The 24,859-nt window shown below is 45.4% G+C and overlaps 1 protein-coding gene across 1 annotated transcript in view; it reads right to left on the bottom strand.

Annotated features, from left to right (window-relative positions):
• Positions 1–24,859, bottom strand: part of EFEMP2 (EGF containing fibulin extracellular matrix protein 2) — a 127,645-nt gene that overhangs the window by 22,052 nt on the left and 80,734 nt on the right. The window contains exons 5-8 of the mRNA XM_063945083.1: positions 24,561–24,683; positions 13,014–13,130; positions 10,960–11,079; positions 9,735–9,854 (exon numbers count right to left, since the gene is read on the bottom strand). Of these exons, the coding sequence (XP_063801153.1) occupies positions 9,735–9,854; positions 10,960–11,079; positions 13,014–13,130; positions 24,561–24,683 (480 nt within the window). The remainder of the gene's footprint in view (positions 1–9,734; positions 9,855–10,959; positions 11,080–13,013; positions 13,131–24,560; positions 24,684–24,859) is intronic.

Raw genomic sequence — 24,859 nt, 5'->3', positions numbered from 1 at the left:
CGGAGGTGCGGGCGTCGACGTGGGTGCGGGCGGCGGGGGTGCGGGCGGCGGCGGTGCGGGCGGCGTGAGTGCGGGCGGCGGTGCAGAGTTTGAGCAGCGGAGCGGTAACCCATTTCAAAAATGGCGCCTCAGCGTCATTTTTGAAATTGAAGATGGCCGCCGCGAGTCATCGCTCCGCCCCCTCAGGCTGACTTATATAAGTCAGCGCGAGGGAGCGGCTGTCAGTTCGACGGCGGAGCAGGAGCTGAGAAGAGCTCCTGAAGGTTGAAGACGCCGGAAGTCCTGGATGGGCGGCGGCTATGCAAAAGAGCTTAGCAGCCGCCGCCCACCAGGTGAAGACGTTGGAAGCCTTGGGGAAGGCGGCGGCCATGCAAAAGAGCTTTAAGGCCGCTGCCTCCCAGGTGAAGACTTCAGAGGAAGACGCTGGAAGCCCTGGGGAGGTGGCGCCCCCCCAGGTGAAGACGCTGGAAGCCCTGGGCAGGTGGCGCCCCCCCAGGTGAAGACACCTGAAGCCCTGGGGAAGCGGCGGCCATGCAAAAGAGCTTAAAGGCCGCCGCCCTCAGGTGAAGACCCTGTGCAATAAAACTTATTTTTTAAGACTGTGTGGTGTTTTTATTTTAATATTTTCTTTACAGGTGGGCAACAGGTGCCAGCAGGCCATTTATGTCCGGGCATGCTGGCACTTGTGGTTCTCCAAGTGCCAGCATGCTGGTCCAGGCTTGCTGGGACCTGTAGGCCACCTGTAAAGAACAATATTACTATTCTTTACAGGCGGACTACAGGTGCCAGCGGGCCCATTATGTCCGGGCATGCTGGCACTTGTGGTTCTCCAAGTGCCAGCATGCTGGGGCAGGCTTGCTGGGATCTGTAGGCCATTTGTAAAGAACAATTTTAACAATGAACCCCGCACCCACCGCCACCAGGGGTGCGGGGCATAGCACTGGGCTATCAGCCCAGTGCTGGTTATTGCTCGGGAGGGGGACCCCATGTTTATTTTTTGGGGTCCCCACTTCCGAGGAATTCCAGCCCTGGGCTGATTAGCTTGGGGGGGTAGATTAATGCTATGGCAGGGGGACCCCATACCGAGTGTCTCCCCCGCTATGGCATTACCCCCCCCCCCACCCCCTGGCTGGTTCTGCCTGGTGCTGGTTTTATGAATAAAGGCTACACTTTTTTTTTTCTTCCCCTCTATGGGGGGGGGGGATGTTATCTGCTTGTGCCTCCCCAGCCACTGACCTCACCGCACGCCACTGGGTGTTACCCACATCTGTAAATTATGCATATCCGATGTTACCTACATCTCTAAATCAGTCATCTCCGATGTTTCATACATCTCTAAATCAGGCATCTCCGCTGTTACCTACATCAGTGTAAATTAGGTATCTCCGATGTTACATACATATGTAAATTAGGCATCTCCGATGTTACATACATCTGTAAATCAGGCATCTCCGATGTTACATACATCTGTAAATCAGGCATTTCCGATGTTACATACAGCTCAAAATCAGGCATCTCCGATGTTATATACATCTCTACATCAGGCATCTCCGATGTTACCGACATCTCTAAATCAGGCATCTGCAATGTTTACTACATCTCGTGCCTCATGACATGTCTCCCATCACCCTCCAAATCACTAAAATGTGCTTTATGAAATCCACGCTCTCTAACATTCATCCATGACCTCTTCATATCTAACCACTTCATCCTGCTGGCTATAACAGAAACATAGCTCACACAATCAGACACATCCTCCAATTCTCACACACCTCCAGGCCTGGTAACTGATAAAGGAGGTAGGGTTGAATTATTACTATCCCAATCTTTCACATACACAGTTCTACCACAGGTTCCATCACTCACACTCACATCATTTAAAGTACATTCTATCAGGACTTTCTCTCTGTGTGTTGTAGCTATCTATTGCCCACCTGGGCAACCCAAACAATTTTTTGAAGCTCTTTCTGCCTGGCTCTCTCACTTCTTTCCCTCTGACTTCCCACCCATCATAATGGATTATTTCAGTTTCACTACTGACAGTCTTAATGATTTCAGTTTCACTACTGATAGTCTTAAATTTGTTGCTCATGCCTCCAAACTATTCTCTCTAACCTCCTCTCTTGGCATCTCCCAATGGAATGACTCCTCTACTCATCAGGAGGGCCACTGCCTTGATTTATATTCACCAGACTATGCCCAGTTTCTGTATTCACTAACACTCGCCTGCATGCTCTCCTCCATTACTTCATACTCAGTGTCACAGAAGTCCTCCATTCCTCCTCAGTCTTGCGGAAATATTAAACCCCATCTCTCTGCAACAACTGCTCTCACCTTTTCTTGCATTCACTTATTCTGAGACAGCTGTATTACACCCGAACCAGACTCTAGAAATAGCCCTAGATGAAGTGGCTCCAGCTACTCAGCTGTCTTTTATTACCCAGTTTTGTTTTATCACTTCTGTTTCTAATTGTTTTATTTTATCACTGTCGTTTCCAATTGTAAAGCGCAATGAAATTTGCTGCGCTATATAAGAAACTGTTAATAAATAAATAAACATCTTTAAATCAGGCATCTCTGATGTTTCATATATCTCTAAATCAGGACTCTCCGATGTTTCATACATCTCTAAATCAGGCATCTCCGATGTTTCATATATCTCTAAATCAGGACTCTCCGATGTTTCATACATCTCTAAATCAGGCATCTCTGATGTTTCATACATTCCTAAATCAGGAATCTCCGATGTTTCATATATCTCTAAATCAGGACTCTCCGATGTTTCATACATCTCTAAATCAGGCATCTCTGATGTTTCATACATTCCTAAATCAGGAATCTCCGATGTTTCATACATCTCTAAATCAGGAATCTCCGATATTACAGATATCTCTAAATCAGGACTCTCCGATGTTTCAAACATCTCTAAATCAGGCATCTCCGATGTTTCATACATCTCTAAATCAGGCATCTCCGATGTTTCATACATCTCTAAATCAGGCATCTCCGATGTTTCATACATCTCTAAATCAGGCATCTCCGATGTTTCATACATCTCTAAATCAGGCATCTCCGATGTATCATACATCTCTAAATCAGGCATCTCCGATGTTTCATACATTCCTAAATCAGGAATCTCCGATGTTTCATACATTCCTAAATCAGGAATCTCCGATGTTTCATACATCTCTAAATCAGGAATCTCCGATGTTTCATACATCTCTAAATCAGGAATCTCCGATATTACATAGATCTCTAAATCAGGACTCTCCGATGTTTCATACATCTCTAAATCAGGCATCTCCGATGTTTCATACATCTCTAAATCAGGAATCTCCAATATTACATATATCTCTAAATCAGGCATCTCCGATGTTTCATACATCTCTAAATCAGGAATCTCCAATATTACATATATCTCTAAATCAGGCATCTCCGATGTTTCATACATCTCTAAATCAGGCATCTCTGATGTTTCATACATTTCAAAATCAGGCATCTCCGATGTTTCATACATGTCTAAATCAGGCATCTCAGATGTTTCATACATCTCTAAATCAGGCATCTCTGATGTTTCATACATCTCTAAATATGGCCCACTGTGTTAGGCATACTGACCACTTGATAAATAGGATTCCTTATGCAAAGGCAGGCACAAAGTTTCACTCTTACTTGGAAAGGAAAAAGCAAATAAAATGGGATGCAGTGATAAAGTTGACAGTTATGATGTTGACATTGTTAAAATGCTGGAATTGAATGTATTGGTATGTTGACATGTGAAATGACGACATTCTGCACAGACTGGCAGCGGAGGGTTAAGCTGTGTACACACTGGAGTGACGGACATTTGTTCAGACATCGGAATGAATGTCCTTGAAGGATGGAACGATCATGTTCTGTCCTTCATTAGCATAAACAAGGTCACTAGCGATATTGAACCAGTGACCTTCACTAGCAACCGCGGGAGCGCGGTCACCCATACACACTGAGCAATGTAGGCGATTTGTCATTATGAAACGCCAAATTGTCCGTCATCATTACAGTGTGCACCCAGATTTAGCCACTAGGGGAAAGGACAGGGTTAGTCATACCGCTGGAAGTAATCATCATCATCTGACCGCCGAACCTGGAAGACATCGCTAGAGCAGCTGAACCCACCGTACCAGGTTAAGTACTCTAATGTGGCACAGTATGAACAGGGGGCACTGTAATGTGGCATAATATTAACTGGGAACACTGTATGTCATGTGAATTGGGGATACTGTATGGCATAATGTGTACTGGTAGCCCTACAATGTGACATCTTGTACACTGGGGAACTATGATGGTTCATAAAATAAACTAGGGCACTACTATGGGACATAATATTAACTAGGTCACAACTATGGTTCATAAAATGAACTAGGGCACAAGTATGGGACATAATATTAACTAGGGAACAACTATGGTTCAGAAAATGAACTAGGGCACTATTATGGTGGGGCATAAAATTAATATCTGCTGTGGACAAGTGTCTCTCAAGAATCATTGGGAATAGGGGTCACTTCAATATGTTGCTATGGGACCCAAAAAAAAGCAACTACAATCTACAAATATAGTATCTCACTTATACCACTTTCAGACATGGGGTGTCACACAGGGGTGTAGCTACACCTTTGGGGGCCCCATAGCACAATTTCCACTGGATTATTTCTGACATTCTAGGGGGGAAGACAAATGCAAACATAGGGGGTCATTCCGAGTTGATCGCTAGCTGCATTTGTTCGCAGCGCAGTGATCAGACAAACAAAGGCAGTTCTGCGTATGCGGCGCAATGCGCACGCGCAACGTACGGGCACAATGAACGATGTTGTTTTTCACAGGGTCTAGCGATGCATTTCAGTCGCACTGCTTGCCGCAGAGTGATTGACATGAAGTGGGCGTTTCTGGGTGGCAACTGACCGTTTTCAGGGAGTGTGCGGAAAAACGCAGGCATGCCAGGAAAAACGCAGGCGTGGCTGGGTGAACGCTGGGCGGGATTCGTGACGTCAAATCCGGAACTGAATAGTCTGAAGTGATCGCAAGCGCCGAGTAGGTTTTGAGCTACTCTGCAACTACACGAAAAAAATTTGGAGCCGCTCTGCGATACAACCGTTCGCACTTCTGCTAAGCTAAAATACACTCCCAGTGGGCGGCGCCATAGAGTTTGCACGGCTGCTAAAAACTGCTAGCGAGCGATCAACTTGGAATGACCCCCATAATTGGAGCAAAGGTAAAGGTAATTCACCTACATTATAAAGGCAATTCCCCCCCAAAAAAAATTTGATGATCAGGGCTGTGGTTGGAAACGGAGGTTTCCAGAACATTCAACTAAGCTTGATTCAGGCATAGCATCTACCATACGGATTTCAGCAGATAAGTTCTGATTTGATGGAACTATCCCGCTGTCCCATGACTCGCACATTTGTCCTGATTTGCAGGAGTTTGGGAGGTTTTTACCTAACTGCACCATAAAAAACTAGTGTCCTTCTGGTAAAAGTGTCCACCACTTATGCACACGACGCAGACGCCCATTTCCTACTCAGGCAATGCTGGTTATAATTAGAGTTAACAGTCCACACTCTTTATCTTTTACACGTTCCTGTTTCTTGTAATTCACCCTTCCACAAAAAAACTCTTCTTGTCAATTATAGATGCAGAACATCCTCTTCCTGTTCCATCACCACTATTTGTTGGGGTTATCAGGGTCCTAGGGCGTGATTACAGGAACTTAACCACTTACCGGATTATTTTTTCCCCACAAAACCACTCAGAAATGTAAGGGTTTTTTAAATTACTTATTCCAGTTTAAAAAGTATTTTTAATAAAATATTTAAAAAACTGTTATTTAAAAAATATATATATCTAGGGGGTGTTTTCTATAGGACCATGTTATAAAATAACTTCCTACCCCCCATTGGTAATAGAGACCAGGTAATGTAGACCTGGCTCCGGTCGCATCACATGTGACAATGCCAGGCATGTGGTTAAGTGCCAGTTACCATTGCAATGAGACCCGTATCAAGTAAGTGATGGAGCAGAATGGGGAACACAAAGAGAATGGTCATATATATATATATATATATATATATATATATATATATATATATATAACACACACCAACAAAGTGCGGGACTCCGTTGCCCTCCACTCGTCTGGTCTAATGTAACTATATTCACCACAGCAGCACTCAGGGCTCGGAAGAACTGAACAACTGGTCATCAATTTATCAATGTTTCAGTGTTTCAATTCTGCATTTTCCTCAATTGAATATCGTTAAATAATTGTATTTCACTGAGCTTATGATCTGAGTGCTGCCACAAAACCCAGATTGACGTTGAGGTGGAGCCGGCAATGGACACAGGTGAGCTGAGTGCCGAGACATCCAGTGTTTGTACTGTGTACAGTGCAGCCATCTGCTGTACCTGATTAATGATTGCTGTACCCTGTGACATGAATACACAACACATTTGCACGTTTTAATGTGACTGATTTTTATTTTGCAGAATATGGCGTGATGGTGTATTTCTGGATATTCTGGTCATGCTCTTAATTTTTATAACTTAGCACCCAGCAAATTGATTTGAGTTTAGGCGTGCATTACTTGCTCATGTGTTACCACACATGTGCAGCTTGTTGCTTGGCGACATTTAGATTTGTTTGCATCCCACTTCTGTGCTGTGAATAGTGGGCCTAATTCAGACCTGATTGCTGTTGTGTGAATTTGCACAGCGGGCGATTATCGATTGACTGCGCATGCGTACAGATCGTAATGCACAGACGCGACACCAAACAGCAAAAAAAGCCTGTGTTTTTTTTTATCGCTAGGCGAACGCAGGTTGATTGACAGGAAGCGGGCGTTTGGTGGTGGTAACTGGCTGTTTTCTGGGAGTGTCAGGAAAAACGCAGACGTTCCCAAGCGTTTTCAGGGCGGGTGTGTGACGTCAGCTCCGGCCCCGATTAGTCTGTTTGTATTGCACTGTAGGAGTAAGTGCTGGGCTGCGCACAGACTCATTCGATGGTGAGTGAGTTGTGAACGGATTTGCAGATGACTGCTGTCTGGTAAAGTTTTCGCACGGCGTACACATGCATTCGCACACTTGCAGGGGGCAGGTTTTCACTCTCTATGGGCAGCGGCTATCTGATCGCAGACCTCTGCAGAGGAGCAATCAGGTCTGAATTAGGCCCCGTGTCTTCCCACTGATAGAGGAAGTGAGCCGATGTCACTGCTGATGATTTTAGCCTTAAGGTAAGGTAATATGATACTTGAGATTTACATTGCACTCCATTTGAATGTAAGCCCACTATGATTGTGATATGTTGCACTTCCTGTGGGTGTGCTTTCAATGCAGTGGAGGTGGCTCCCTGAGACCACCCCTAATAAACTTGTGATTGTCCACATGTCAATCTGCTACATGCCCCTCCCACAATGGCCACCGCCACAGAGGAGATATGCTAGAGGTCATACCTGACGGTAAGTGGTGCCGGCCAGGACCCAGGAGCGCATAGCTCTGGTGGCCGCGGCACCCTTGCACCCTGGCAGCAAGCATGAAAACCCCTTGGCAGCGAGCATTACACACCACTAGCAACAAGCTTTACCACCTTGAAACAAACATGACACCCAGCTTATGAAATCCCTGGCAACAAGCATTACCCCTAGCAAAGAGAATGACACCCAGTGCATGAAACCCCTGGCAACGAGCTTGACACCAAACGTATGAAGCGCCGGAGAATTTTTTGGCTTGGGGGAGAAAAATTTCTAGTTACGCCACTACCCACGGCAATAATGTGTGGGAGATTCTAGAATTACTAGGAGCTCTTGTGGACTCCCAGAAGAGTAGCCCAGCCCTAGACTCCTTAACCCCATCCACTTTCCCAGTGCAGTGGATGGCCTTTTAGGGGTAGGTGGAGCCATAATGACCAGATTTGTGGCACCACACCCCCACCTGGATGCCTCCTCCCACATCTCTTCCTGAAGGGACATGTAAAAGGTAGGCAGTACCTTGCAATATGCCTAAATCATTGTCACTGGTATAGATGTAAACCACAAAACATCAAGGAATGTCCCTAACATGCATCCTCTCTGGCTACATCACTGGCCCATAGAGAAATATGTGCACTAACGTACCTACTCTCTGTCCTTTGTACTCTGCCTCGCCTACTCCTAGGGTTACCTCCTCATCCCTTTAATTCTGGACACATATTAATTGCACAGATTCTGTGGCTGGCTGACTTCAAGACTCCATTTCACCTGGTTTTAATCAGCCACAGAACCTGTGTAATTAATATGTGTCCAGAATTAAAGGGATGAGGAGGTAACCCTACCTACTCCTCAGCTGGTACATACTTCCGCGACTGGACAAGGCTGCCATCTTGCTATGTATGCCTCTACCCTAATCTAAGCTAATTTGATAAACAAACTGTATGGAAACTACAAGGAGTTAGCACTGTGCCTTGGACAGTCTGCACTTCAGAAACAAGGTCCTTTGTGTATCACCACAATATGCGGTAGATGCCTGGCGTGAGTGAGCCGCCAGGTCTCGAGCAACTCTGGTAATGTCTGGCGTCTTTTTTTGCGAAAATGCATCTTAGTCGCAGCGCAATCCAACTAGGACACACGAGGTGACTGCGCTGATTCATTAGATAGACTGTATGACACTTGTATATTGTATGTGACTGAGGGGTCTATTTACTAAGCCTTGCATGGAGATAAAGTCGCTGGAGATAAAGTACCAGCCAATCGGCTCCTAACTGTCATTTTTCAGACACAGCCTGTGGCACACCAGTTAGGAGCTGATTGGCTGGTACTTTATCTCCAGCGACTTTATCTCCATCCAAGGCTTAGTAAATAGACCCCTGAGTCTGTATACGAAGCAGAACAGAACTTGTATTGGAAAAAAGCTGCGGCTGCTGCATTGTAGCACTTCATGTACAGATTCACAAGACTCAGTCACACACATATATACAAGTGTCATATATAAAGTTAATCAGTGCAGTCTTTTGGCGCATCCTAGTCAGACTGTGCTGCAACTATGACGCATTTTCAGCAAAAAAGACACCCCACGCTAGAAGATCCTCACGTGACCTGGCGTGCCAAGAAGGGCTGTTTGGCGTGACTGCTGGAAAGATGAATGAGAACACATCTGTACATCATGGATGTGAAGCAAAATATATACAGGTTGAGTATCCCATATCCAAATATTCCGAAATACGGAATATTCCGAAATACGGACTTTTTTGAGTGAGAGTGAGATAGTGAAACCTTTGTTTTTTGATGGCTCAATGTACACAAACTTTGTTTAATACAGAAAATTATTCCAAATATTGTATTAAATGACCTTCAGGCTGTGTGTATAAGGTGTATATGAAACATAAATGAATTGTGTGAATGTAGACACACTTTGTTTAATGCACAAAGTTATAAAAAATATTGGCTAAAATGACCTTCAGGCTGTGTGTATAAGGTGTATATGTAACATAAATGCATTCTGTGCTTAGATTTAGGTCCCATCACCATGATATCTCATTATGGTATGCAATTATTCCAAAATACGGAAAAATCCGATATCCAAAATACCTCTGGTCCCAAGCATTTTGGATAAGGGATACTCAACCTGTATACTACAGGTATGTGGATTATGGAAACATCTGGATAAAAGCTGTAAATCATAAATTGTGTGGCATCCTAAGATCATAAAGTGACCGATGACCTCACCTTGACACAGACGGGTGCCAAACAACTGGTAACCATCAGGACAGTTGCAGGAGAAGCGACCCGGCTCGTTCACACACTGATGCTGGCACAAATAGCTGGAGTAGCTGCATTCATCAACGTCTAGTGTGAAATATAAACACAGCAGCACACATATTACACTGGATAGTCTATGTGGTGCAGCATGGAGGAGGCAGGGAATAGCAGTGTTCTGGAATAGACCACAGCACTATATGTTATGGATAATAACAGAAACCAGTATACAGTATGAACGTTAGTCATTATGGTTATCAGAAAGTTCCATAATAAGAACAATAACCTCAGCTGCTGCTCTGTCATAATGTCCACTATGCCCCCACCCCCAAACACACACACAGACCTGATTGTACAGTGTCTCCTCCTAAACACTGGAGTCAAACAGGGACGTGGGCGGGCCATTTCCAGTCAGGTGCCCCATCAAGAAGCGATGCGCTGCCATGTGCTGAGGTGCCCCTGCTATTAGTTATGTCACTGGCAACATATATAGGCCCTTAGTTACTGTAGGGGCCTGAGTTAGCGTTGCACATAAGTGTAGGAGCACCTTTGAGCAATATTAAGTTGGATCTATCTAGCAGTAGTGCATGGATGGCAGATCAGGGGCAATAACATGCACTGTAGTATAGTAAGGAGGTACAGATGCACTGCCCTATGAGAGGTATCTTAGTTTGACTTACAGGCATCTGGAAATAGCTGAGCTACAACATGATGATGCAGCTTCTGCTACTGATGATGATGATGACTGTTGCCTCTTTGCTCTGGCAGCATTTATGTGCTACACTTAAGGCTGTACGTGTCTGAAGATGAAGATACAGCGAGACACAGAACAACAAGTATACAGACACATCCGTGCTCATATGCAGATTACGTTCCGCCCTAAGAAAGGCCCTTGGTGATCACATGTGTATGAAAAAAATTCGAACAGCAGCAATATTTTTTATTTTATTTTATTTTTTTTGGGGAGAAGGGGGGGGGGCTTATGGACACTTCTGTATCTGTATAATGTTTCCCTTTTGATCGTGTAAAGGTGTTTGAATTCAAGTATAATTTACTCTAGAATGACACAGTATTGTGTGGTATATTGTACAATAACCTCTTCAGTATAATATGGATTAGATCTTGCTACAGAACATTTCAGTTGCAGAATACAGTCCTATTACCTGGTTTCACTATAATCGGTTCCGTTACTTACCATTGCAGGTATGTCCATCATGGTCCAACTCAAAGCCCTGATTACAGCGGCAGAGAAAGGTGCCATAGGTATTATAGCAGCGCTGTTGGCATGGGGCACCCATAGAACACTCATTAACATCTGCAAGTAATCAGATATACAATAGGTTTACTAACATCTCACTGCGTGTACCTTGGACTGATAATTGAGGCATCTTTTCTCAACACCTCTCACTGTACAGTTAAATGGTTACAGATAAGTTTCCATCCAAGCTACACTTAACAGTATCTGAATGTAATATTTCTGAGGGAGGTAGTTAAATTGTTGAAGTTAGGCTATAGACAATAACATTAGTTATAGCATATTACAATCCATTCTTTACTAACAATTTCTTTGGAGTCCCATGGAGTCATTATGGTCCTGCGTCGGATTTGAATGCAATTGCGATGTTTACGTACAAATCCAATGTTTGGGGGTCTGCACATGCGCAAAACCCGTTCAGCGCATGTGCAGAACCGGTCCTGCAATATTGCTCGCAGCCCCCCTTTAGCTGCAGCATAACTGACATGCTGTGGCATTTGAGGGGCGACATGGTCCATTTTACATGTGCCCACTTTTTGTTGGCGTTATCGGGCCCAGGGTCTGCATCGTCGAACACAGACTTCCTGGACCTGACTGACTAGATCCAACGGTCAGTCTGAGTAAGCTTCACTGGTGGAGTGCTGCGGCTGATGGTCACGATGGTGATCTGATGATCAGATTGCAAATGCATACAGGAGGTGTCTATCTCCTACAGATGCCTCCTGCTGCATTTCCATTTTACTTGTACAGTATTGCACAGAAGACTACTCTGTGGCAGTGCAATACCTTACAAATCAGAATCAGCCCCTATGACTCTTCTAGCATACACCAAGATCCTTCTCAGCTGCTCTTCTTTAATACAACTGTAGTCATAACTATGAGGGGATTCAGAGGTTAAGGCTAAGCAGTAGCTACAGTGGAAAGATGTTAATGCTCCAGCCTATGGGTTGTCTATTGAGACACCCTCCAACTGCAGCTGTTCATGGAGGACACAAAGGTGCACCACTGAGTGGACATCAGCCTATGGTTGCTCAGAATGTCTGACGGTATTTGGCTCCAATGTCTGCGGAACTGCATAATCCGAGGCAGTCCCTGACACCGGCACACACCTGATACGCCCACCAACTCAAGGCACCCTTCCTCCTATACCCATTCAGGAACGCCTATCGGAACTACATGGATCCCCATGCAGTTCCAATCTGCATTTGCCGGTGGTGACCATCAGGATATAAGCACTGACACATGTACATAATAACATCTGCGTCCTCCTCTGAATCAGGCCCTATGAACTTACTTCACACTTTAAACCTATTGAAAGTCCTAAAAGAGCTCTGAACTTACCCCACATTCTGTAACTGTAAGAACCCTTCATTTCTCTTATGTCCTAGAGGATGCTGGGGTCCATTTTAGTACCATGGGGTATAGACGGTTCCGCAGGAGCCTTCGGCACTTTAAGACTTTTTAACAGTGTGAACTATCTCCTCCCTCTATGCCCCTCCTCCAGACCTCAGTTTAGAAAATGTGCCCGGGAGACTGGATGCACACCAGTGGAGCTCTACAGAGTAAGTCTTGCCAGCATGGAGGCAGTAATATTCCCGCTCTCTCTTGGCTATTTCATACACTCTACTTTTGAGACACTGCTGTAACGTAACTCTTGCATATTGCAAAGGCTTAGGGGTCTATTCACGAAGCAGTGAAAAGAGTGGAGAAGTGAGCCAGTGGAGAAGTTGACCATGACAACCAATCGGCTTTCAAGTAAGATTTGTCAAATGCATTCTATAAAATTATACGTAGCAGCTGATTGGTTGCCATGGCAACTTTTCCACTGGCACACTACTCCAATCTTTTTACTGCTTCATGAATAGACCCCTTAAAGTGGTCTTTGCCCTGGGTCCACTATTGTCTGTACAAAGCTCAAAGTAGTTCCAACAGTATAGGTAAGTTCACTTATTCCTTGGACAACCATAAAAACAGATAAGTAATTTCTTTCTTACCTACACAGGAGCGGTTGTTGGAAGCAAGCTGGAATCCTGGCTCACATTGACAGGTGAACGATCCAGGAGAATTCACACAGCGATGCTGACAGTACCTGTATCGGCACTCATCGATGTCTTCAGTGGTAGATGATAAAGAAAAATCATCATTAGTAAGGAGGTGTCATTACTGGAAAGTAATAAAGTAGGGCAATAAACAAAAGAACCATTGCATTAGATCTATATCTAAGAACTATATAGATTGTAAGCTCCACTGGGGCAGGGACTGATGTGAATGGCTAAATATTCTCTGTAAAACGCTGTGGAATATGTGTGCGCTATATAAAGAACTGATTATAAATAATAAACTATAAATTATTTAGGGAAAAAGCTACGCAGAGGTTACATGTTAAGAGCACTAAGAGGAGGTCAGCAGTATTTATGAGAAGGTGTTTAGCTCTGAACAATCAGAACAGGGAAATCAGTTATTGAAGATCTTTAGACACTTGGGGGATATTCAGGGGCTATTTGCCAGCAAAAATCCCCACGGCGCGGAGAAAGGCTACTCAATAAAAGTGACAGTGTTTCAGTAATGTATCTGTAGCGGTGAGTACATGAATATCTGTTACCAATTTCTCAATTGAATGGCACCATAGCTCCCAGTCACCTGAAGATCAGCCTAGTAATATCGCATTTTATAAACGTTAGTATGACTGAAAGATAACCGGTCTTGTATAGGATTTATAGCACCCTCAGAGGGCATTGGCTTTGGCATCGTATGAACAAAATGGCGAATTTGTAGATACATAAAGGGGTGTAGTGTGGTATGCCGGGCTCCCGGCGACCAGCATACCGGCGCCGGGAGCCCGACTGCCGGCATACTGACAGTGTGGCGAGCGCAAATGAGCCCCTTGCGGGCTCGCTGCGGGCACGGTGGCGCGATTTTATTCTCCCACCAGGGGGGTCGTGGACCCCCACGAAGGAGAAAAGTGTCGGTATGCCAGCTGTCGGGATTCCGGCGCCGGTATACTGTGCGCCGGGATCCCGACAGTCAGCATACCGAAGACCACCCACATAAAGAAATGCTTATTGGATAGATAAAACTTTTCTTTCAATTCTGAGAAAAATAATACATAGCCCCCAGGATCAAAAACGTTGCAGACAGATGAAATCCCTGCCTCTTTCCACACCTTATACACAGGATTGTCTAAACCAGGGTTAAAAAGAGGATTACCCCAAAATGTAGTGAACGATGAAGCCTGAGGATTTGTTTGTAATGTATTATTGGTATAGTGCCAAACCTTAAACGTGTCCGCAAACAAAATGTTAGAAAGTGATAACAGAGGTCGTTTGTTCTTGGGAGAGTGCACTAGGGGAGAAAGAGGAAAATGATTCCTCCTCTAAGCGGGATATCCAATTATCCCCCCAAAAAAGTCCAAAAACTGAAGTTTTTTAGACTTTTTGCAAAATTTGCTTTTTTCCAAAATGGATCGCCCGTGAAAAAATAAGATTTTACTCACCGGTAAATCTATTTCTCGTAGTCCGTAGTGGATGCTGGGAACTCCGTAAGGACCATGGGGAATAGACGGGCTCCGCAGGAGACTGGGCACTCTAAAAGAAAGATTAGGTACTATCTGGTGTGCACTGGCTCCTCCCTCAGTTAGGATACTGTGCCCGGAAGAGCTGACACAATAAGGAAGGATTTTGAATCCCGGGTAAGACTCATACCAGCCACACCAATCACACCGTATAACTCGTGATACTATACCCAGTTAACAGTATGAAATATAACTGAGCCTCTCAACAGATGGCTCAACAATAACCCTTTAGTTAGGCAATAACTATATACAAGTATTGCAGACAATCCGCACTTGGGATGGGCGCCCAGCATCCACTACGGACTACGAGAAATATATTTACCGGTGAGTAAAATCTTATTTTCTCTGACGTCCTAGTGGATGCTGGGAACTCCGTAAGGACCATGGGGATTATACCAAAGCTCCCAAACGGGCGGGAGAGTGCGGATAACTCTGCAGCACCGAATGAGAGAACTCAAGGTCCTCCTCAGCCAGGGTATCAAATTTGTAGAATTTAGCAAACGTGTTTGCCCCTGACCAAGTTGCAGCTCGGCAAAGTTGTAAAGCCGAGACTCCTCGGGCAGCCGCCCAAGATGAGCCCACTTTCCTCGTGGAATGGGCTGTTACTGATTTAAGATGCGGCAATCCAGCCGCAGAATGCTCCAGCTGAATTGTGCTACAAATTCAGCGAGCAATAGTCTGCTTAGAAGCAGGAGCACCTATTTTGTTGGGTGCCTACAGGATAAAAAACGAGTCAGTTTTCCTGACTCCAGCCGTCCTGGAAACATAAATTTTTAAGGCCCTGACTACGTCCAGTAACTTGGAATCTTCCAAGTCCCTAGTAGCCGCAGGCACTACAATAGGTTGGTTCAAGTGAAAAGCTGATACCACCTTAGGGAGAAACTGGGGACGAGTCCTCAATTCTGCCCTATCCATATGGAAAATCAGATAAGGGCTTTTACATGACAAAGCCGCCAATTCTGACACACGCCGGGCCGAAGCCAAGGCCAATAACATGACCACTTTCCACGTGAGATATTTCAAATCCACAGTTTTAAGTGGCTCAAACCAATGTGATTTTAAGAAACTCAACACCACGTTGAGATCCCAAGGTGCCACAGAAGGCACAAAAAAGGGGCTTAATATGTAGCACTGCCTTTACAAATGTCTGAACTCCAGGCAGTGAAGCCAGTTCTTTCTGGAAAAAAATCGACAGAGCTGAAATCTGGACCTTAATGGAACCAAAATTTAGGCCCATAGTCACTCCTGACTGTAGGAAGTGCAGAAAACGACCCAGCTGAAATTCCTCTGTTGGGGCCTTCCTGGCCTCACACCACGCAACATATTTTCGCCAAATACGGTGATAAGGGTTTGCGGTTACTTCTTTCCTGGCTTTTATCAGCGTAGGAATGACTTCCTCCGGAATGCCCTTTTGCTTTAGGATCCGGAATTCAACCGCCATGCCGTCCAACGCAGCCGCGGTAAGTCTTGGAACAGACAGGGCCCCTGCTGTAGCAGATCCTGTCTGAGCGGTAGAGGCCATGGGTCCTCTGATATTATTTCTTGAAGTTCTGGGTACCAAGCTCTTCTTGGCCCATCCGGAACCACGAGTATCGTTCTTACTCCTCGTTTTCTTATTATTCTCAGTACCTTTGGTATGAGAGGCAGAGAAGGGAATACATAAACCGACTGGTACACCCACGGTGTCACTAGAGCGTCCACAGCTATTGCCTGAGGGTCCCTTGACCTGGCGCAATATCTAGTTTTTTGTTTAGGCGGGACGCCATCATGTCCACCTGTGGCCTTTCCCAACGGTTTACCAACAGTTGGAAGACTTCAGGATGAAGTCCCCACTCTCCCGGGTGTCGGTCGTGTCTGCTGAGGAAGTCTGCTTCCCAGTTGTCCACTCCCGGAATGAACACTGCTGACAGTGCTAAGACGTGATTTTCCGCCCATCGGAGAATCCTTGTGGCTTCTGCCATCGCCATCCTGCTTTTTGTGCCGCCCTGTCGGTTTACATGGGCGACTGCCGTGATGTTGTCTGATTGGATCAGTACCGGCTGGTTTTGAAGCAGAGGCCTTGCCAGACTTAGGGCATTGTAAATGGCCCTCAGTTCCAGAATATTTATGTGTAGGGACGACTCCTGACTTGACCAAAGTCCTTGGAAATTTCTTCCCTGTGTGACTGCCCCCCAGCCTCGAAGGCTGGCATCTGTGGTTACCAGGACCCAGTCCTGTATGCCGAATCTGCGGCCCTCTTGAAGAGGAGCACTCTGCAGCCACCACAGTAGAGATACCCTGGTCCTTGGAGACAGGGTTATCAGCCGATGCATCTGAAGATGCAATTCCGACCACTTGTCCAAGAGGTCCCACTGAAAGGTTCTTGCATGGAAGCTGCCGAATGGAATTTTGCTTCGTAAGAAGCTACCATTTTTCCCAGGACTCGTGTGCAGTGATGCACCGATACCTGTTTTGGTTTCAGGAGGTCTCTGACTAGAGATGACAGCTCCTTGGCTTTCTCCTGCGGGAGAAACACTTTTTTCTGTTCTGTGTCCAGAACCATCCCCAGGAACAGCAGGCGTGTGGTAGGAACCAGCTGTGACTTTGGAATGTATAGAATCCATCCGTGCTGTTGTAGCACTTCCCGAGATAGTGCTACTCCGACCAACAACTGCTCCATGGACCTCGCCTTTATAAGGAGATCGTCCAGTACGGGATAATTAAAAACTCCCTTTTTTCGAAGGAGTATCATCATTTCTGTCATTACCTTGGTAAAGACCCTCGGTGCCGTGGACAGTCCAAACGGCAGTGTTTGGAATTGGTAATGGCAATCCTGTACCACAAATCTGAGGTACTCCTGGTGAGGTTGGTAAATGGGGACATGTAGGTAAGCATCCTTGATGTCCAGGGATACCATGTAATCCCCCTCCTCCAGGCTTGCAATAACCACCCTGAGCGATTCCATCTTGAACTTGAATTTTTTTATGTATGTGTTCAAGGACTTCAAATTTAAAATGGGTCTCACCGAACCGTCCGGTTTCGGTACCACAAACAGTGTGGAATAGTAACCCCGTCCTTGTTGAAGTAGGGGCACCTTGACTATCGCCTGCTGGGAATACAGCTTGTGAATTGCCTCTAGCACAGCCTCCCTGCCTGAGGGAGATGTCGGCAAGGCAGATTTGAGGAAATGGCGGGGGGGAGATGCCTCGAATTCCAGCCTGTACCCCTGAGATACTACTTGAAGGATCCAGGGATCCACCTGTGAGCGAGCCCACTGATCGCTGAAATTTTTGAGGCGGCCCCCCACCGTACCTGGCTACGCCTGTGGAGCCCCCGCGTCATGCGGTGGACTCAGAGGAAGCGGGGAAAGAATTTTGATTCTGGGAACTGGCTGACTGGTGCAGCTTTTTCCCTCTTCCCTCGTCTCTGTGCAGAAAGGAAGCGCCTTTGACCCGCTTGCTTTTCTGAAGCCGAAAGGACTGTACCTGATAATACAGTGCTTTCTTAGGCTGCGAGGAAACCTGAGGTAAAAAAATTTCTTCCCAGCTGTTGCTGTGGATACGAGGTCCCAGAGACCATCCCCAAACAATTCCTCACCCCTATAAGGCTCTATGTGCCTTTTAAAGTCAGCATCACCTGTCCAGTGTCGGGTCTCTAATACCCTCCTGACAGAATGGACATTGCATTAATTCTGGATGCCAGCCGGCAAAATATCCCTCTGTGCATCCCTCATATATAAGACGACGTCTTATGTTCGCAAAATAGTATCCCTGTTTGACAGGGTTACAGACCACGCTGCAGCAGCACTATCTGCAGGTCTCAGTCTAGTACCTGAGTGTGTAAATACAGACTTCAGGATAGCCTCCTGCTTTTTATCAGCAGGTACCTTAAAAGTGGCCGTATCCTAAGACGGCAGTGCCACCTTTTTTGACAAACGTGTGAGCGCCTTATCCACCCTAGGGGATATCTCCCAGCGTAACTTATCTTCTGGCGGGAAAAGGTACGCCATCAGTAACTTTTTAGAAATTACCAGTTTCTTATCGGGGGAACCCACGCTTTTTCACACTTCATTCACTCATTTGATGGGGGAACAAAACACTGCCTGCTTTTTATCCCTAAACATAAAACCCTTTTTTAGTGGTACTTGGGTTAATGTCAGAAATGTGTAACACATTTTTTATTGCCGGGATCATGTAACGGATGTTTCTAGTGGATTGTGTATATGTCTCAACCTCGTCGACACTGGAGTCAGACTCCGTGTCGACATCTGTGTCTGCCATCTGAGGGAGCGGGCGTTTTTGAGCCCCTAATGGCCTTTGAGACGCCTGGGCAGGCGCGGGCTGAGAAGCCGGCTGTCCCATAGCTGTTACGTCATCCAGCCTTTTATGTAAGGAGTTGACACTGTCGGTTAATACCTTCCACCTATCCATCCACTCTGGTGTCGGCCCACAGGGGGCGACATCCCATTTATCGGCATCTGCTCCGCCTCCACATAAGCCTCCTCATCAAACATGTCGACACAGCCGTACCGACACACCGCACACACACAGGGAATGCTCTGACTGAGGACAGGACCCCACACAGCCCTTTGGGGAGACAGAGAGAGAGTATGCCAGCACACACCAGAGCGCTATATAATGTAGGGATAAACACTATCACTGAGTGAATTTTCCCCAATAGCTGCTTGTATAAACAATATTGCGCCTAAATTTAGTGCCCCCCTCTCTCTTTTTAACCCTTTGAGCCTGAAAACTACAGGGGAGAGCCTGGGGAGCTGTCTTCCAGCTACACTGTGAAGAGAAAATGGCGCCAGTGTGCCGAGGGAGATAGCTCCGCCCCTTTTTCGCTGACTTTTCTCCCGCTTTTTTATGGATTCTGGCAGGGGTAATTATCACATATATAGCCTCTGGGGCTATATATTGTGATTATTTTGCCAGCCAAGGTGTTTTTATTGCTGCTCAGGGCGCCCCCCCCCCCAGCGCCCTGCACCCTCAGTGACCGGAGTGTGAAGTGTGTATGAGGAGCAATGGCGCACAGCTGCAGTGCTGTGCGCTACCTTGGTGAAGACTGAAGTCTTCTGCCGCCGATTTTCCGGACCATCTTCATGCTTCTGGCTCTGTAAGGGGGACGGCGGCGCGGCTCCGGGAACGAACACCAAGGACGGGTCCTGCGGTCGATCCCTCTGGAGCTAATGGTGTCCAGTAGCCTAAGAAGCCCAAGCTAGCTGCAAGCAGGTAGGTTCGCTTCTTCTCCCCTTAGTCCCTCGTTGCAGTGAGCCTGTTGCCAGCAGGTCTCACTGTAAAATAAAAAACCTAACATATACTTTCTTTCTAGGAGCTCAGGAGAGCCCCTAGTGTGCATCCAGCTCGGCCGGGCACAGAAATCTAACTGAGGTCTGGAGGAGGGGCATAGAGGGAGGAGCCAGTGCACACCAGATAGTACCTAATCTTTCTTTTAGAGTGCCCAGTCTCCTGCGGAGCCCGTCTATTCCCCATGGTCCTTACGGAGTTCCCAGCATCCACTAGGACGTCAGAGAAAAAAAAAGCTGATCTCCCGAAAGCACACAGGTCTAGTGAAACCTGTGTGTTTTCGGATGAAACAGCCCCGTTTTTGCACAAAAACGGGGCTGTTTCCGGGTACATTGCTTCGCCTGCATGAGGCAGTTGAAACAAAATCCCTGATAAGACGAGTCTCGTGCTCGCTTATCGGGGCTAATTAGATAGCCAACGGCGGGACAATAAGCCCCAGTAAATTACCAGGGCTAACTGGATATCCCCCTAAATCATAATTTGTAAAGACCGAACGTTTCCAAAACCAATCTGTAATGTATCTGAAAAATGCAGCTCTGCTAAATGCACCCAGGCCGGGATGTCTAGACCACCATTGGAACATGGTGACTTACATTAAGCGTACGCTATCCTTGGCTTCTTCCCAGTCCACAACATTTTGAAAAGATAGTATCTACACAAATAAGATCCTTTTTTGAAAGCCCAATTGGAAGTAGGTAGGAAAGTTTTGGAAGTGCAATACTTTTAGTAACTGTAGTTCTGCCCAGTAATGATAAGGGAAAGTTCATCCAACCAGTTAGGAGTTTAGAAAGAACGCAGACACTGGATTAAAGTTTGCAGTATAAAATTTGTCAAGAGAATTAGGAATCAGAATACCTAGATACTTAAGAGATGTTTTAATAATAGGAAATTGTGATAGTTTTGGGTGGCGACTAAATGGAGAAACATCTCCTGAGTGAGGTAATAATTCCGACTTAGAAAAGTAACTTTATAGCCCACAAAAGAGCCAAAATTATTAATGTAGAAGGTTACAGCTGGGATGGATAACATGTTGTCAGTGAATAAAGCGAGTTTAGCTTCTAACTTACCAACAACTATCCCAGTAAAAAGAGCTGAATCACAAGAGCTATCGCCAGAGGGTCCAATGCCAATGCAACGGTGGGGACAATGGACACCCCGGGCGAGTACCCTTTTTATAGAGAATGAAGGTGAAAGGGGGGGCGTGGCTTGACACAGCATGGTATAGGCAGCTTCCTGCCAGAGCTCCTGCTAATATCCTGATCTATCTCCTGTTTTCCTGGTGTTCTGTGGCTGAAAATTTCTGCGGGAGTGCAGTACCCCCCCTCTGCTCCTGCAGTGTGAATTTGGGGATCCGCGGTGCCAAGAGTCCTAACTTACTGGCTGGTAAAGTCTGTGACTAGATCCTGAGGCAGACTCTGCTCTCAGTGTGGCTGGTGCTCCTGCTGCAGCTCTGTCCTCACTCAGCTGCTGGGGCCAGTGTGCTCTGCAGAGGTTTTGGTGGCAGTATCCTGTGGATTTTTTGTGCCCTGTCTCCAGCTTTGTCATAATGTGCGAAATCTACCACAACTCTGTAGCTGGTGAGCAGGATGGCTTTGCTTCTATGTCCTTTTATCCTGATTCGGTGCAGCAGCTCTCAGGGCCCCTTAGTGAGACTTTATCTGCACCACTTACTATTACACTACAGAAGGTGCTTACCGCTGTGGGTTCTTCCGAGCAACTAATTACTAATAGATTGGAGGAGCTGAGGGATGACCTTACGCATATTCACCGTGAACTACGGCTGGTGATGGCACGTGTGGATCCTCCAGTGGTCTCTGTTTCTTTAGTGGTGATTCCATGGTCCCGCATGAAGATTCAATCTGCAGTCACACAGAGTCACTTATCCGATGAAGAGGGAGAATGGCGACGTAACATCCTCCAGTTTGCTGGCAGTCCGCGAGAGGGAATGGCTTTCCACTCTAATATTTATTTGGAACAGTGGTTCGGTGTAACCCGCGGATGGAGGTTTTTGTCCCTAATCCGGTTTTCTTTAGCTGCCACTTGTCCCTATACGTTTATTTTGACACAGCTGTGTGTGACGGCTGACGGCCCAGTTTATCCTTCTGCCCACTCTCGAGGGACTGTCATTGGGCTGGATTACTTTGTTCCAGGGTGGACTCATCCTCCAGACTGATTTTGTTCACCTTGGGACTGGGAACTATTTCATTGGCTGCTGAGACCCTTACTATGCTCTGTTCTGTATACTGATTCTCGTTAGCTACTGCGTAATTTCATATTGTTTGTACATCCTTTCAAAGCTCCAGTTGTATTATACTGCTATTCTTGTGCTCATTCTAGATAATTATTTGCATACAACTAATTATTTTCCAGGAGAATTCTGCTATAATGTTTAAGACCATTTATTTAGTGTTATTGTCACTTATATAGATATTCGTCTGTTTTCCGGCTCAGTGCATCTAAACCTACTGTATGTGCATTTTTCACTATTTTGCAGGAGCAACTTCCCATATATAGGCTGTGGTCATTTATTTTAATGCCGCAGCCACTTCTATTTATATTATGTCTGTTCTTTACAATTAGTTATCTTGGTATTTGCAGAATACTTTACTATTCTATGGGTATAACCTGCTCTATTTAGTTTATGGTCTTTTATTTAATTGCCCCTGTCGTTTACAGTATATCGTGTGCTTATCCTGTAGCTACAGTTTTGTTGTTCTGCTGTACTCGTGCTCATTATAGCTAAATATTTGCGTGTAACACTTACCGTACTTTCCGAGAGAATCCTGTTCTAACTGGTGTATGGCCATTTATTTAGTGTTACATCGATATTATTCTGTTTACCAGCTGCTTGTATCTAAGAACGTGTGCACTTTACCATTTTGTGGGAGAAGCTTGCCATATTTAGTCTGTGGTCGCTTGTTTTAGTTCCACAGCCATTTATATTTATATTCTGTCTTTAAGCTCAGCTACCTCAGTATTTGCATACTACTTTACTATTCTGCGGGTATAACCTGCTCCACTTAGTTTATGGCCATTTATTTTAGCTGCCCCTGTCAATTATATGGTATACTTATCCTGTGTTATGGGGTTGGGGGGGTGGGGGGGTGGAGGGATGTTAGGCATTTAGGTGTAGTGTAGTTAGGGATGGGGTTCTTATGGGGATCCAGGTATGCCTAGCTTGGGGTTAGGTTATACAGGGTGGGGGGTTCTTGGGAGGTTTGCTTTGGGTGTCTATTTTATTTTGTGTATTTGTTTGGTTTGTAGGTTAGGGCATATTGGGTGGGAGGGAATGTGAGGCTTTTTGTTTTGATATTCTGATGGATGAGTTTTTTTTTATATTTTCATTTATGGTATGTCACCAATATGCCCCATTATAAATCTGGTTCTCTCATGTGTACACCCGAATGGCGCCTTCAGGTGGCAATTAAGCTATCAGTGTTTGGTTTGGGGTATTCTGTATGTCATTGTTTTTAATAAATCCTGCTATTTTTCCATTTCTCATGTCCGATGGCTTGGTGGCTGATCTTTATTTTGTCATTTATACACTGTTTATGCTCTCCTGTATTATTCCTCATGTTTGCCTTACCAATCATATGCCTCTTTAATGTCTGGGTGTAACTTTACATTTTCACTAAAAATTACACAATTAAAAAAAAAAAAGAATGAAGGCGAAAGATACCCATTTCCTATAGTAGCTGGATTATTATAAAGTAACATTAGGAGATTTCTGAAACCCACCTGAACTCCAAACCCACGTAGTGTCTCAAATACATGATCCCATGTAACTAGATGAAACTCCTTTTCAGCATCCAGTGATAATGTAATGTTACTATCGGAGCACCCGGAAGATATCAACTATTGCATGACAGAAAGAACTTTCCTAAGATTCACAACAGATTGATGTCCCCCAAATAAACCCCCAAGTGATCAGTATGGACAATACATGGTAAAATTAATTTCAACCTGATAACATCGTATAATCGGTATTCAGTAGCAAAATAGGATGGTATGAAATAGGAAGTTTAGGGTCACGTCCCGGTTTGGGCAAGACTCTAATAATTGCAGAGTTAAAATACTGTGTCGGACTTTGACCAGAAAGCATAGCATTATACACTGGTGTCAGAGGCTCACAGAGTCTAGAAGACAGAATCTTGTAAGAATCATTGGGGGGTTCATCCGGGCCCAATGCTTTATTAGATTTTAGAAAGGTAATTGCTGCTGCTCTCTCCTCTGTGGGGATTAAGTATGCTTTACCGGCAAGCAGGATGCTGGCTGTCCATATCCCTTAGCGGTCAGCGCTAAGAATCCCCTTGCAGGCTCGCTGCGCTCACCATGCTGCGGGATTGGCGGCGAGCACATAACCCTGCTGCACGGGGGTTCCGGCTGGCGGCATTGCCAGCTGTCAGGATTCCAGCGTCAGTATCCTGACCACCGAGATCCCAACAGCCGGCAAATTAAACGCATCTCCTCTGTGGAGATAGGGGCCAATAACAAGGTGACTTGATCCTCAGTAATCCGGGGCAATATAGGTTTAGTCCAGAAGGCAGGCTTTTTTGATGCATCAACCTCAGGTTTCAAATATAATTGTGAACAAAATATCAGTTTTTGAGAATTGGACCGAAATGAATTAGTAGTGGAAAGTAAGAGATGATAATAAGAGCAATGTATGAGCTTCTACTCACCTACACACTCATTTCCAATCTTCCTGTAGCCCTCTGGGCACTTACAGTGAAAGCTGCCTGCTATATTTACACACTCCTGACTGGGCAGACAGTCGTCCATCTCATATTCACACTCATCTACATCTGGAAAAACAGCACAAACGAGTGTAAATGACCATGATGAGGCAGTACATTTTTATTGACCAGTTATTTTCTATTACAGGTTGAGTATCCCTTATCCAAAATGCTTGGGACCAGAGGTATTTTGGATATCGAATTTTTCCGTATTTTGGAATAATTGCATACCATAATGAGATATC

This window comes from Pseudophryne corroboree, chromosome 11 (assembly GCF_028390025.1).
Source record: "Pseudophryne corroboree isolate aPseCor3 chromosome 11, aPseCor3.hap2, whole genome shotgun sequence".
In the NCBI taxonomy this organism is placed as follows: Eukaryota; Metazoa; Chordata; class Amphibia; order Anura; family Myobatrachidae; genus Pseudophryne; species Pseudophryne corroboree.
Note: the sequence above shows the minus strand (reverse complement) of the source record. Positions and strands in the feature narration are given on the sequence as shown.